Source organism: Halichoerus grypus, chromosome 12, assembly GCF_964656455.1.
Source record: "Halichoerus grypus chromosome 12, mHalGry1.hap1.1, whole genome shotgun sequence".
Lineage (NCBI taxonomy): Eukaryota > Metazoa > Chordata > Mammalia > Carnivora > Phocidae > Halichoerus > Halichoerus grypus.
The window spans coordinates 42,204,883-42,220,923 of record NC_135723.1 but is presented as its reverse complement, the minus strand read 5'-3'; the positions used below and the strand labels follow the sequence as shown (position 1 = coordinate 42,220,923).

General features: G+C 40.4%; 1 protein-coding gene across 21 annotated transcripts in view; it reads left to right on the top strand.

Moving 5' to 3' along the window:
* ICA1 (islet cell autoantigen 1) overlaps positions 1 to 16,041 on the top strand; it is a 141,646-nt gene that overhangs the window by 37,368 nt on the left and 88,237 nt on the right. For all 21 annotated transcript variants that reach the window (XM_036086329.2, XM_036086331.2, XM_036086341.2 and 18 more), the window contains one exon: positions 636 to 834. In XM_036086329.2, coding sequence (XP_035942222.1) covers positions 636 to 834 — 199 coding nt within the window. The remainder of the gene's footprint in view (positions 1 to 635; positions 835 to 16,041) is intronic.

The following is a 16,041-nucleotide window of genomic DNA, read 5'->3' as shown; positions in this document are numbered from 1 at the left end:
GTCAGGCTCCGCACTCAGCACAGAGTCTGCTTGAGATTCTTGCTCTCCCTCCCCCCCCCCCAGCCCCGCTCGTGTACTCTCTCTCCCCTGTCTCTAAAATAGATAGATAGATAAAATCTTTTTTAAAAAATGCTTCTGTTCATGCTCCATTCTCTGTGACTGTTGGAGCACGCAGCAGATTGCCCTGGCATTTGGAGAGTAAACTGAAGTGACCTAGCAGGGGAGACCCTAATCATGCACAAGTCCATCCCTCCTCAAAGGGCCAGGCTTCAGAGGAGCAGAGACAGGGATGCCAAGAATAGAAATGGGAAATGATTGTGCCTTGACCTTTCTCCATTAACACAGGATTGGTTCCAGCTCCAGACAGATACTCTTTGCTCAGGCATGAGACTATCCCCAGCAATACTGTTGGAAATACTTCCCAGTGGTCCAGTTAAATAACAGTAATCTAAGGGATCAGTACATGGGTAATCTGGTTGACTCATCAGTTCATCCATTTCGATCAAATATTTCAGCAGCATTGTCTATATTCCAGGCACTCTTCTAGGCTCAGGAATTTAAGATTGGTAAACTGTCAAGGATGGAAACTGCTGGCCTGCTTGGTTTCAAGATTATGGCTTTATCCCCTTGTCTAGGTTGGCCTTGAGAAATCCTTTGTGTCGATTTCACCAAGAAGTGGAGACTTTTCGGCACCGGGCCATCTCAGACACTTGGCTGACGGTGAATCGCATGGAGCAGTGCCGGACTGAATACAGAGGGGCATTATTATGGATGAAGGATGTGTCACAGGAGCTTGATCCAGACCTCTACAAGCAAATGGAAAAGTTCAGGAAGGTAGGAGATTTTATGAAGGTTACCAAGAGGGGTACCTGCTGGAAGGTAATGAGGTGTGATTTGAATCACTCTAGTGAAGAAGACATAACTCAAAAGCACCAAGGATGCAATTAATCATTGCCAGTGTCTTTTTATGTGACAGAATACCAATTAATGTGATATATAATTCTCTAAGGGTAAGATAGAAGAGACAGCTGGAAATTGCTGGGATTTAGTAACTGGTTCTAATTGAAGTCGGATTTTCATATAATGTACACTTTTTGTAAGGTTGTCACTTTAAAATGCTTTTTCATGCATAACTAAAGATCAAGATTAGATCAAATGAAACTGGAAAGTGAGGACAGGCTATTGGAGAATCTTTTTTAATTGCTAATGAATTTTAAAATTAATAGAATAATACTCCTTTGTTTTGTGAAGTGGTTGAGAAGTGGTGGGGTTTGGTTGTGGGATTAACTAATGTTCCATCTGCAGTAGACCTCTTCAGAAATTTGTCTGAATAGTTAGCTGAGAAGATGGGTATGCTCTTAAATTTCCCTGAAATAACTGGTGAGCAGCAGAGGAACAATGTTCCCTTGGTTTTTTAATTATCTTGTGTCAATTTAGCTGTTTGGATATTTGGCCGTATAAGGATATATCCCACCACTAGGTGGCAGTCATACACTGAGTATTTATGAAAATGCAGCGACTGTTGTGTACAATCTTGGTAGTTCTTTGTTTGGTTGATTTGGCTGTATTTCAGGGTGTGAAAGAAAAAAAATCAAGCAAATGTCAGGTTTGACATAATATTGTGTCAATTATCTTACTCATTTCAAATGATCCCGTTTGTAATTAGTGATGTTGCTTAAAATCCCTAGATTTCTTTTTAGGTACATCATGTGGAGTTGTGAATGGGAAACCCTGCTAGTGCATAGGAGGTGAAGCGTGTGGGATGGGGGAAAGGGGGTACCTTCTGTTGCTTAAGAATAGGGTCACCAATTCTTGACCTACTATTAGATTGATGCAAATTTTTTTAAAAGCCAAATCTTATTTTCATTTGTAATTTGGAGTCCCTCTCTATGAAGGAAATCAGAATTTATTTTAGTTCTGATTACAGATAACCTTAATGTGGTAGCAGTATCTAAGTTTTTAGCAAGGCAGATTTCTGAATTCATGGAAAATCTGAACTGAAAAGTAAAGCTCATTCATTCTATAAAAGAGAAAATCAAGGCCCAAGCCACATTAGAAATTTCCTGACTTTCTAATCAGGCCAGTAATTTGGTTTGTCTTTGACACTTTTTTTGCAGGTTAGAGGAGGATGGAGTAGAGAAGTTAAAACAAAACAAAAAAAACCTTATCTGCAGAGAATAGTGCTAATCATTTTATATCTACTACCTCCTTTAAACCTCACAATAATCGAGGCACAGATTTAATTTTATAGATGAAGAAAATTATACCTATGTTAAGTAACTAGCCCAAGGTCAGACAAGGAAATGAAAGAATCCTAGAAAATATGAATGATTTTTTCCTTAAGAGAAAAAAAAGGAAATTGACCTAAAATTGACATTTTCCTAGTAATACGTGTCCTGTGATTTATTCATTCAAAAAATATTTATTGAGCACCTTTTATGTACCATGTAATAAAAATTAAAATATGGGGCACCTGGGTGGCACAGTCGGTTAAGCGTCTAGCTCTTGGTTTCGGCTCAGGTCATGATATCATGGGTCATGAGATGGCGCCCCAAATTGTCCTTGGGCTCTGCACTCAGCGGGGAGTCTGCTTGAAGATTCTCTCCCTCTGCCCCTTCCGCCAACTTATGCTTACATTCTCTCTCAAGTAAATAAATCTTTTTAAAAAATTTAAAAATACAATTATTCTGGGAGGCAGGAGAATTTCACGTGGACCTGTGTTTATTTGGTTTTATTTTGGAGGGTGGTTACTAGCTGTGTAACAATGAAATAAAAAGCAAGCCCTTCATCATTTGGTTTGAATGTTGAAACAGTACCCACTCTTTAGTGTCATCAATCTGTTGATTTTGGAAAATATGGTTTAAAAGAATCCTTTTCCATGCAGAAGTAGCTGAAGAGATGCCTTACTCTACAATCCCATGTGTGCTGGATTTAATCTAATTTAATAGCTGAATATGGTGTACTTTGAGTTTAGGGAAAGACTTCTTTTTTTTTTTTTAAAGATTTTATTTATTTGACAGAGAGAGACACAGCGAGAGAGGGAACACAAGCAAGGGGAGTGGGAGAGGGAGAAGCAGGCTTCCCGCTGAGCTGGGAGCCCGATGTGGGGCTCGATCCCAGGACCCTGGGATCATGACCTGAGCCAAAGGCAGACGCTTAACGACTGAGCCACCCAGGCGCCCCAAGACTTCTTTTTTTTAAGAAGTCAATATTCAGGACTCCATCCTCCTCTATATTAGGCAGGACTGTCCATGAGGACAGGGACCATATTTGTCTCTTCACTATCATACCCCAGGGGCCAGACTAGCATTCATAGAGCATGGTCAGATTCCAGTCACTGAGTTTCAAGTTCCAGACCCATTGTTTCTCAAATCAATAGGGCATTCTGACCCCACGCAACTCACCTTGTGATGTGTTGGAATTGACATAGGGTTTTGCAGTTAAGAAGTAGTATTATTAATTTGTGGCTTGCTGCTTTCTTTGGAATGAATTTAAATTGTGGAGTTTGCTGTTTGCTTGGAGTTGATAACATGAAGTTTAACTGTGAGCAATCTTTAGCGTTTTGTCCCAGCAGGATTCCATTTTAAACAGAGTCTCCATTTATCTCTCAGAAACAAGTTACCAAAACGCATTTCTGTGACCTCTGGGAGAGGGGTTTGGCTGTGGGTGGCTCCTTAGGAGTCACTGTGGGAGGGAGAGTCTCAGCACGTTTCAACTGATGAATCCAGAACTAAAGTAGCATTTTGCTATAAATTCAGTTCTTTGGAGTTTACACTTTCCAAGGAGACAGAATTCTAATTCATCCTCATAGATGAGATCCCCCTGGTTGCAGTCTTAAGTATGCATTCATTCATTCATTCATCCTCGCAACGAATGATACGGAAGCCCCACTGCGTGCTGGGCCACACGCACAAGGATATAGTAGCAGATAAGCAGACAGGATCCCTCCTTCCTGGCACATGTAGTCACGTGGGGATGGAGCAAGTAAACGTGATGTAATAGGATGAGGTGTTGTTGTCTGAGGTGACCCATGGTGCTGCAGGGTCGCTAGGAGGGGCTTCCACAGGAAGTCACATCTGAACAAGACAGGAAAGGATGAGTGGGAAGGAGCTGGGTGGAGGGAGGAGGGACTGCTGAGCAGAGTTCCAGGCTGAGGGAGAAACTCAGACAGTGGCCTTTAGATGAAAGCAAACAGGGCACCTGGAAGGACCTGAAGGTTCTTACAACCAGAGCACAGAGGCAGAGCAGGTGTGGGAATGGGGGTGCCTGTACTGTGGCAGCTGGCAAGGTAAGCAGGGCCAGGCTAGAAAGGACATCTCCGGAAGGCCGGGGGAGTGGGAGGGTGTCGAGGTGGGGAGGAGCATGATCGTCTTTGTGTGCTCACCAGGTCACCCAGAATGTAAGGTAGAGAAGGGATTGGGAGGACCCAAGCTGCTGGGAGGACATGGGGAGACCTGGGTGCCCGAGAATGATGATGCACGCGGACCCGGGGAAGTGTATGTTCTGCCCTCTCCCACGCTTTGTAATTGCACCACTTTAATTACAGAGCTCTTCACTCTTCTTAGAAATGAGCAGAATAAGTATAAATAGCAAGATCAAGTGTGCTTTCTCTTCCAACCATTGCTTTTCTCATCATGTTTTCAAGGTGCTAAAAACTTTTTAAATAATACACACTGAGCATGACCCAAATGATGAATGAAAAACTTAAACAAAGCAAATAATCTGTTTTCATTCTGACACTGTTTGAAGCACATGGGCCTGATGACAGATCTCTCAGCAGCAACCCTAATAAGCATTTATTAAGTGCCTATATTTGGGGATGGAAATACAAAGAGGTGAAAAAGCTTGATCCCAGCCCTCAAGAAGGACCCTGCTAGTCATCTGTTCCTTGTCAAAATTACCATGATAAACAAGACACCTGGAGAGTGTGGCCATATGTGGCTCTTCTCCTAAAGACCAAATAATAGGAAATGGTGGATGAATTTCAGTGCTCAAAACTGGGTGACGTAGGAGCAGTTGGAAGCCCCCTCCTGACAGTGTGATTCACCCCAGGAGGGAAATGGATGGGAGACTACGCCATGAAGTATTTTATGAGCAGTTACAATGTGTGATATATATGCCCTTTGAAGGCAGAGTAAAAGGGTATGATTTAAAAATAGAAGTCAGCTTCTTGTAGCAGATTACATCAGCTTAAGTTGTGAGCTCACAGAAGAGCTTTTGCAGCCTGATGCCCTTGAGAGAGTCCTCCTGTGGTCAATTAACTGTCTTGTTTTTCTTGAAAGTCAGAAATGGGATGGAAGGTAATTATTCTAAATGGAATAAAAGCTGCGTTAGGTGTAAGAAAATAGTTCTGAATCCTCTAAAGAGATAATATGGAAATGTATATGTGGGCATTTGTTATGAGTCGGGGTCCTTATAGACAAGGACAAGGGAACCAGCGTTTTAATGAGGGCCATTTATTAAATGGCTTAATCAAATCCTACAGCATTTGTCTAGGGTTTCATCACCATAATTCAAAAGGGTATCTAAAAGGGTATTGTAGGAAATGTGAATGATACACACTGGTATTCTTGGGCTTGTGTCTATTTAAAATAGTGTTAGATTTTGGAGAGCTGTCAACTCACTAAAAGACCTGTTATCAAAGGATATGTTACTGTGAGAGGTTTCTTAATAACAGTGGCTTAATATGTGGGGCCTTATTGGGGTCATTAGTGGTGTTCCTGTGTCTGACTGAAGGTTTGGGTCTATAGAGCTTGGTCAAGGACTAGTAAACAGCAGTATTGACGTTAGAGGCTCTTTTTTTTCCTGTGGACAAAGACTTGGGTTAATTAATTTGACAGTATCATTAATTACTGCTGAAATCATTGGTCTTTGTCAGAGGTCAGGCTCTTTTAGCAATTGAGGGCAGGTCCCACGGGAGCTGGAGACGCCAAGTAATGCAGGAATATCACCGCTCAGCCATCTCCTCATTCTGTGTTAAAAGCCTTTCCTTTTTGCCCAGGCCATCCAGCTTTCTGGCTTGCACTGGTGTTCTGCTTCAGTTCAGTGCCAAGGGCAGGGCTGAGACGCCCCCAGTGAGTTGTGTTGAGTGAGCGTGGAGAATTTCAGGTTTGGGTCCATACAATAGACCAACCCTATGAGCCTACTTAAGCAGTGCCTTAACTCCAGGGCTCTGCTTTAATTCATACATAAAAGGGGAGGATGTTTAACCCATTATCTTTTCTGTCTCTTCTAGGGCTAAAACCCTATGCACTGGCTTGAGTTCTTTGATGAGGTGAAAGTTCCTTTTGTAAAGCTAACACGCTCTTGAACCTATCTGTTTCGTAGGTTCATTTGCTGGTTTTTGGTGTGTGCTTGTTGTTTGTTTTGGCTGTTTAACTAGGGAGCCTATTTTTTTGTGGTCCCTAAAAAGATCAAATCAAGTTGCTAAACCCTACCCCTGGGTAGTTGTTTCTTTATCCTACCTAAATGCCATAGGAAAAACGTGCCATTTTCAACGGCACAAGTGGGAAGGGAACACATAATTATACCCTTGCTTTCATTTTTGAATTTCATGAGATGAGGCCTTTGGGGGTCTATCTGTCTTTATTGATTTCCCCCTTGAACTCAGTGAATGGCAAAAATTAGAGTCGGGGTTAAGTCAAGACCATTTGGAATCGCAGCATGAAACAGATAACTTGCAGACCTGGCGGCCGGCTGGCTAATGCTCCTGATTGGAAATAGAGAGGAAGGAGCATGACCTCAGAGTTGGGATGGCCCTACCCTCTGTCCCCAGCCCTGCCTACACCAGCTGTGACAGCTTGGAGAGGTCTAGTGAGCCTATTGCAATTTTCCCATTCACTAAAGGAGAAAGAGGTACTAGATGATCACCAAGCTCTCTTCCAGTTGTAACATCTTTAATATTCTTTAAATTTTTAAGCTCTGGAATCATTAAGCTCATCTGTAGAGAAATGTAGACACTGCGGGTACAGAGCCAACCTGTCCTTTGTCAGTGTAGTGTTTTCCTCCTACTACAGGGTAAGTGCTAGTCTTATTGAGTCTGCTTGATCCTGTTGCTCTAATCTCAGACTCTGGAAAAGAAGAATATTTCACTCATAATTCTTGGGTATAGGAGACTGAAATTTGTACAAAATGATTCTAATTATCTTTTATTTAGATAATACTTGGTGCAAGGGTCAGAAACCTCTGGCCCACGGGCCAGCCACCTGTTTTAGTAAGTGAAGTTTTTATTGTAACATGACCACGCACATTCACTTATGTATTATCTCTGGCTGCTTCCATGATACCGTGGGGAGTTGTGTAGTTACAACAGAGACTGTGGTCTGCAAAGCCAAGATATTTACTTTCTGCCCCTTTACAGAAAAGAGTTTGCTGGCCTCTGATTTATAGGCACCTCTAGTGCATGCTGAAGTTAAGAAGTTTTAAGAATTTAAAAATGTTTAATTATGATAAAACGTAAAACATAAAATTTGCCATCTTAGCCATTTTTAAGTGTCCAGTTCAGTAGTGTTAAATATATTCACATTGTTGTACAACAGATCTCCAGAACTTTTTCATTTTGCAAAACTGAAACTCTGTATGCATTAAACATCCACTCCCCATTTCCCTCTCCCCCAGCCTCTGGTAACTATCAGTCTACTCTCTGTTTTTATGAATTTGACTACCTTAGATACGTCATATATGTGGAGTCATGCAGTATGTGTCTTTTTGTGACTATCCTATTTCACTTAGCATAATGTCAAGGTTCATCCATGTTGTATCATGTGGCAGGATGTCCTTCCTTTTCAAGGAATAATAATAATTTTAAGGAATAATATTTCATTGTATGCTTATACCACCGCATTTTATTTATCTATTCATTCACCAACAGACACATTTAGGTTACTTCCATCACTTGGCTAGTGTGAATAGTATGCTACTTTATGAACATGGGTGTGGAAATAACTCTTTAAGACCCTCCTTTGAACCCCAAATACATAATAAACAAACATAATATGCATCTTATAAATGTTTCTATTACTGAATGTAATTTAATCCCGCCGTTGAATAAAACTGAGACTTGGGCTCTGCAAGCAAGGAGTCATTTGATTTTATCATCCTAGAAGATATTGTGTACACATACTAATTCATAATTTATATTATCTAATTTCTGTGAGAATAGTAAATATTGCTATGTTTTTTAAAAATAAACCTATATAATACCATAAAAGCAAATGTTTTGGTTTAAAATAGATTTTTTTCCATGGGGGAGTGAAGAGAAGTACTTCTCTCTTGAGAGAGGTATCACATCTTTGCATATGGCATTTCTCCAGTTGTTTGAGGGAAAAGCTTACTTAACTCTCAAGTTTCAGAGTAGACTCTGGACAAAAGTGTGTTATCTGAGTGTGAACTGATCCCAGCCAAGATAGTTTTCCTTTTGCCAAATTGTCTGGCTTTTCTTCCTAAGACTTATATGTATTGGATGGCATATGCAAACCTGGTTTCTGGAATTTTGTGGATGATAATATACAAAACATAAGATTTTCCTGAGTAGAACCGTCAAGTTCCAGATCAAAATGCTGCCATATAATAAGCCCATTTTATAACAAGGGCTTCTCAGTGCGTTAGCAGCTAGAATGTCTTAGATGGATTCTTTATTTCCATGTTTCATCATGTTGTGCTTTTGGCTGCAGGGTCAGAGGAGTGGTTGGTGCCCGTGACACCCCCCCTCCCTCCCTCCCCCCCAGCCCAACCGCAGACTGTTCCATCTGCTTCTGTCTCCGTTGGTAGCTCCTAAAGAAGGTGTCATTTTAGATTATGCTTAAATGGAAAATCACTGTATTCAAGTAGTATGATCTACTAGTTACTGTCTCTCTAATTTCTGTCTCCAAGTCTGCCCTATCTGTCTACCCCTCCAGATTACCCTCTTCCTTTTGGTTAACAGCTCAAATATCATCTTTCCCAGCTAGTCCTCTTATTCTCTCTTGGCAAACTGGTTGCAATTCTTACCATCTTCAAAAATTTAGTATAAAAGAAGACAGTTGTGCCCTCGTGGGTTAGCTAAGCACTCTGGTTTTGAATGTTTATACTTTAGGGATCCATCCCACTGTGCTATTATTCTTATTTTACAAAATGGTGGTTTACTTAGGTACACAAAATAGAGTGTGATTTTATTTAATTTCAAACAGAGACAATATATCTACTATTTCCTGAATGCCAATAACGTTACAGTACTGTAAGTTACTTTTATTAGAGTTAAAAATAATTTTCTTCAGATACATTCTTCTTTACAACGAGACTTTTCAGTGACAGGAAAGAAAAAATAATGATTTGATGGTTGTCTGGATTGTCACTTTTACATCAGACTGGATTTTTTAATTGGCTATGGAGAATTAGTATTTCAGAAAGAAAACTCTAAATCACAATTGCTTTTGGGAAAAACCTGTGTTCTGTATTAGTTTGTCATCAGGGGATATTGAAAGGTTTTGAGTAGTACTTTTTAAATTATTGGGTTATTTTTTGAGAATCCTCCCCCACACAAAGTGTTTCTGACAAAATTTATCCAAGTAATATTGGCTATGTGATGGAGTCACAGACTGTTAGTGGTTTCACAGTTTTCCTGTCTCTCAGTAAAACTCAGAATCTTCTTGCATCCAAGTCTTAAGTCCATCTATACTTCGTGTTTGAACTACCACAAGAATGAGTTCATAGAAAACTGGTATTTCCATTCATAGTTCTGAGGTTAAAAAAAAAAAAAAAAGACATTTGATGATTACTTGATCTTCAGAAAACTGACATAATAGTAATCTCAGAGGGAGATTAGCCATGGAGGCCCACATGTTATCCAGCGTATGACCTGGTCCATGGTGGCTCTGTTCACTAAAGCGTGCAGTTTCTCCACCAGTTTCAACTCACATGTCTCACAGTGGCTTCACTTTGCCTCCTTTAGTAAGTTTTGGGGAAAACCTTGAATAGAAAGCAGCTTTAAAATGTGTATGCTTACTCTTCTAGCATAAAATTTTCAGGACAATTCCAGGTATAATAGAACTATCCCAAGGGAAAAAATTCTTTTTCATATTCAACAGTTATCCCACACTTAATCATTACACAGGATGAATGAAATTCATATATAGGAGTCCTAAAATCTTACACTGGCCAATTTCACATGGACTCAGGGAGTCCTAAGAAGAAGCAGGCCCTTGAAAGGCCATTGGTATAACTTTGACATGAAATTCCCACATGCATTAATCGGGCCTCTGTTGTTCCCATCAAATGAAATATGATTTTAGGTCTTGGTAACACTTCACAGTTGATTGGCTCTTTCTATCCAACTACCCGTCTATCTGTCCATCCATCTATTTAAATTCACTCCCCAGCTGTGATCCTGAGACAACCATTGTCATTTAGATGCTGATTCCTTACTGTGGTTCTTCTGGTGACTGCTGACATTGGAATAAGGGATACTTCTCAAGATAGATTAATTACATAAACAAATTGAGGGATGGGTTTTTTTTCTGCTTTGTTCTTTTAAATAGCTGCCCCTCCCTCCCCCACGCCTTCAGAGGTAGGACTCTGCATTCTTCTAAGCAAACTTAGTTCATGGGTATTAGTTCATGTTATGAGAGAGGTCCAGGCAAAAAGACTTGGAAAATAACCCACATATAGGGAAGAAGGACCATATGAAAGTCCCATAGATTAATGCATGGGACATAAATAAATTTCTCAAATAGACTGGGAAGCTGAAAAGAAGCTAGCAGAGTAAAATTTATTACATTTAGGGCCTTGTTCCCATTCAGTTTTTGTTTTTGTTTTTGTTTTTTTTGTCTTAAATTAGGGGAAAAAAGATATAGGAGAACCTGGCAATAGTGATTGCTTCTGCGGCAGGGGACTAGATTGGGGGATGGGAGACGGGGTATGAGAATGAGGTTGGAGTTGCACCGTATGCCTTTTTTGGGCTTTTAAAGTTTGTGCCCTACGCATGTATTATCCTTCCAGTTACATGTATAAAAATAATGATAATTAATGAGATTCGAGTGAGAACAGATAATATCTGGTAGAAGGAAAGAATACGGATAGAAAACTCTTAAGTTGACAAAAACAGATGAAAAGCCAGGTTCCAGAGATGATGTCACATGAACAGCCAGATGAAGAGTTTGGAGGCTGAAGTCATTTTCAAGAGCCATCCGCAGGGAGAGAGCCATGTGAGGTGGTTAAGTCACTGAAGAGAAGAAGGATCAAAGGCAAATGCCTGAGGGAAACCCACCAAAATCCAGGAAGAGGAGAATGTTTCTTTTGAAAGCCTTCATGGTCCTAAGAGAACTGGAACGAGCCGAGTTATGCTTATCCCGAAGGGTTTGGGGAAAAGGTGAGAAAGTAAACAAATAACTTTTCCCATCTCCTCTCAGTCCTAGAAGGAACAAGTTCTCTGATACACAGCATTGAGAATGTAGAGAAAATCCTTTCCCAAAAAAGAATCAACGGGGGAGCGGGCAGCTGTTTCAACGGGAACACTCTCCATGGTTTGGACCCCATGTTAGGTCCTTGGAGTTGGGTTGTAGCATCATGTAGGCTGGTATTGAGTCTCTTAACTTGGAGGTTTTCTGCTGGCTTGAATGACATGTTCTGTGTTCACTGTCCACATCTAATTCTCACGCATGCTAATTAATATACTCAGACAACATCTTGCTGGCACTACAGTCTCTCTCTCAACCCTTTACTCTAAATTTAGCAGTTTCATCAGTTCCTTTTTATTGGTAGCCTTCCAGGTTTTACAGATGAAACCAAGCATCCTTATGTGCCTGTGAGCACTGATTTTGTCATTAAAATTTCTGGAGAAGTAATATCAGTTGTCATAAATCAATCTCTATCCACTTTGGCTTCCTAGTATTTATTTATTACTCGTTTATTTTTAATACTCTTACAAGGGCCTCCTAATGCTCAAGTCTAAAAAGAAATTGAAATACACGCAGATGCTAAACCACATGTCTTTCTGTGCACACATTATGAATTGGGCTCCCACTAACCGAATGTACACATCAAAATCAGGTATGACTGGGAAGGCATAAGGGCTTTGTAGCTACCAGGGCTCCCAGAGACTGCAGTGTGCTCAGGTTTCACTGAGATTTTGTCATGGTCACCATAAATCAGTGTTTTAAAAAGTTGGAAGCATCTTCAATTTTAAAGATTTCTATATCTTCCTCATCCAGACAGTGTAGGCGATGCTTCCTCACCCTCCTTCCCCAAGCCCTGCTGGGAAAAGCCAATGATTTGTAAATTGAAGCTATGTCAGCTCAAGCTTTTATTGGTACTTATTACCCGGGCCTCCGTCTGCTTTTAATTTTAATTCTCTGCTGAAAGAACTAGCTCGGCCTTTTTTTTTTTTTTTTTAATTTTTGCACGTCTTTCTACTTTAAAAAGCAACAGCTAAAAGTAGTGATGTGAGCCAGACAATGGTTTCCAAAGTTAGCCTCCCTCTTTCCTATCCTTAGTGTATTTTAGGTTTGGGGCAAACCTCTTGTTTTCAGTATTGACCTACTTGCCTCTCTTCTCTCCTGGCATGTCCCCATTTCCCCCACTATCCTGCAATTTCAGCTAATAAATCATGTAAGGAAAGTAGACATTAAGAAACTGATGTTAGGGAAGAGGGTTTTGAAAATAAAATGAAGATTTGATCAATTTTTTCACCTATCCTTTGAGAAAGCAAGAACAACATATTTTAATAGAATGTTAAACATAAGTTGTGCAAAAGTCAAAATATTGCTCACTTTTATTTTTTTATTTTTTATTTTTTTTAATTCCAGTAGTGTTTCTTTTTTTTTTAATTTTTTTTATTGTTATGTTAATCCCCATACATTACATCATTAGTTTTAGATATAGTGTTCCCTGATTCATTGTTTGTGCATAACACCCAGTGCTCCATGCAGAACGTGCCCTCCTCAATACCCATCACCAGGCTAACCCATCCTCCCACCTCCCTCCCCTCTAGAACCCTCAGTTTGTTTTTCAGAGTCCATCGTCTCTCATGGTTCTTCTCCCCCTCCGATTTCTCCCCCTTCCTTCTTCCCCTCCTGCGACATTCTTCTTCTTCTTTTTTTCTTTCCTAACATATATTGCATTATTTGTTTCAGAGGTACAGATCTGAGATTCAACAGTCTTGCACAATTCACAGTGCTTACCAGAGCACATACCCTCCCCAGTGTCCATCACCCAGTCACCCCATCCCTCCCACCCCACCCCCCACTCCAGCAACCCTCAGTTTGTTTCCTGAGATTAAGAATACTGCTCACTTTAAAGATATCTTTTTTATAGTACAAAAGCACAGCGGATATTTAAGTTCTACACTGAACAATATGATCGGTTTATTTATATGAGATAATTAACATATTTGAATTTTTTCCCAGCCAAGGGTTTTTCTTAGCATTCTGCCATATAGATAGATGTAGCAGCTACTTAAATATGTACACAATGCAGAATATTTCTGATTAAATATTTGTAAAATGCTCTTCAATTTAAAAAGCTGTTTCATATTCATTACTTCATTAAAGCTACACAGCAGTTCAGCAAGGGCGTGAATTCTTTGTCGTGTTTCACAGCTAAAACTGAAAAGGCAGAGTCTGACAGACTTGCTCACGGTCACATATTTGAATCAGGATTTGAACCCGAGTCCTCTGAATCCAGAATCAGTGCTGCTTCTCCCATTTCTGCCCTGAGTTCTTCCTAATCCAATGAATGGATCCCTGTGTGTAGTGAAGTCACTATAGGAGAAAAGGTTTTTGTGGTGGAGGAGACCCAGCCTTGCATTAAAGCAGGAGCCACATCTTCCAGAACATTCTGCATCCTCCGTTCTCATTTTCTCTGACCCCAAATGCCCATTTTACTAGTACTGTTAAAGAGTATTTGGATTTTTTTCTTTCTTCTCACTAGGCCAGCTCGTCAATCTGTCTTCTGAACATCTAGTCACATTTCTACATTCAGCATTTAGCACTTTTCTTCTACCTTGCTCTCTGAGTGCCCTTTTGAGGTGAAATGGCTGGTGTTCAGCATGGGTTCCTTGGGGTCAGGTGCCTAAATCCCACAGCAGGATACTTCAAGCTCAGAACCCCACGTCCGAATGAATGGTATAAGGCTCATGGATGGAAAATAAACATCACAAAGGCCAGCACTCTGTCCAAGGATCCTGTGCATATTGGCTTGTAGGTTTAAAGCCAGTGCACTATGGAAAGACTTTTGACTCCTGAGAAGAAAGGAACCGACAGAGAGGCCCTACAGCAAATAGGCACAGATAGATAGCAGTCCTCTGTGATGTTTCCCGTGAAGGACACACATACAACCAACCCTGAGTTAGGGCCTCTTTGGTTCATGTTGAGTATGAAAATCCTCTGAGAAGCAAGTTGGACATGGAGAATCCTGGATTCCACCTGAGGATCCTGATTCAGGAAGCCTGGGGTGGGGCCCAGGGATCTGATTTTCAGCGAGGTTCCAAGGTGATTCCCTTGCTGGGGAATCCCTTGACCACATCTTAAGACATATTTTCCCAGAACACCACTGTGGGATAGCTGATGCTCACAATGATGACTAATCCATCAAAAAAGGTGATTTTTCTCTAACAAGATAGATACTCAAAAGGACGAGTGTTTAATGGACAAAGATTTCTCATTTTTGAAGTTTTTAAAAAATAGAGTACACTTGAATTATATGGAAAAGTCAGTTAAATGAAACCACTTGATTGCCCCAGGGGTCCTACTATATTAAGCATTATTGTGCTTTTTGGTAATCACCATATATGTTTTCTTAAACCCTAGAGCCTGGACATTTGGAAGATACCCAAATATACTTACTTTGCTCATCTACAATCAGTATTTATCTTGCTAATTAAATCTTTTTTCCTGTTTCTACTAAACCCTCCTTAGTGTTCTCCAGGCTGACTCAGAAAACTTGAAAAAGCTAGAATGGAGCCTCAGATTAGTTAATATCTAGAATTGATTACTCAAGATCATACTGCTTTGTGGGCACACAGCAAATAATCCTGAGAATTAATTCACGTATGTTCAACACAGGGAATTTTCCAGGAGCAATCTGGCACTGTTAGTGTCCTGATACGCATGTTAAAAAATGCCGCATTACAAATAAATCCCGCCTCTTCCCACCCCCCTGCATCCTTCCTGGTTCGTGTAGTTTGTCTACTGCCCGTCACTGGTCCATGTGCTTAGGACTAGATCAGCCTAAGATGGAGAAGGCTTCACCACCAGGTCCTGCAACACTGCCGTTGTTGTACTCTGTGGCTTGTTATGGCTACATTATTCATAAATAATGTCCTGGCTTTGAGGTACTTTCTGTAGTGAGTACCAAGATGTTGAGAAAGAGTCAGGGATGGTATGAAAACAGTACTTCTCATTTGTTGCAGAATGACATTTCTGTTCTTGCGGGGATGGATGAGAGGCTGTGAAATCATAAATGAAGAATGCCAGGAATATAGTACTTTGGCATTTCTTGACAAATGTTCAGCCATTCTTGAATAAGACAAATGAAACTTTGAAGTTGAATGTGATAGTAGAAATGATAACAAAATTAGTAAATACATTATTAAAGATTTCTCTGTGCCAGCATTTTACATAAACAAACTCGTTAAAATTCTTCAAAGGATAGATATCATGATCCCCTCTTGACAGACGAGGATTTTGAAGCTTGAAGAGGTTAAATAACTTACTCATTGTCACACAGAATGTGGACCAGATGGGAAGGGGTTGTAAATTTACTCAGATCACCTCTACATACATATATCCTTATTTTCTAGACCAGAATTGTTTTCTTTATGAGCACGCATGGTGGGGGCTTCTAGACTTGTCGGTTAAAGGAGGTTAAATATTCTCCCTTGGTTCAGTTTAAATGCTGAATCTATTAAAAATGTGTCTTCCTGCTAGCACTAGTTTAAGTAGTCTCTTTGGGACACTCTTTCAGAATTCCGTCTTACTTCTCCCCAGGAGGGCATTGGGCTGACTATGTCCTGGAGGTGGGCAGGGAGGACAGCATTCTCAAAGCCACCCTGACTCCCCTGGCTCCTTT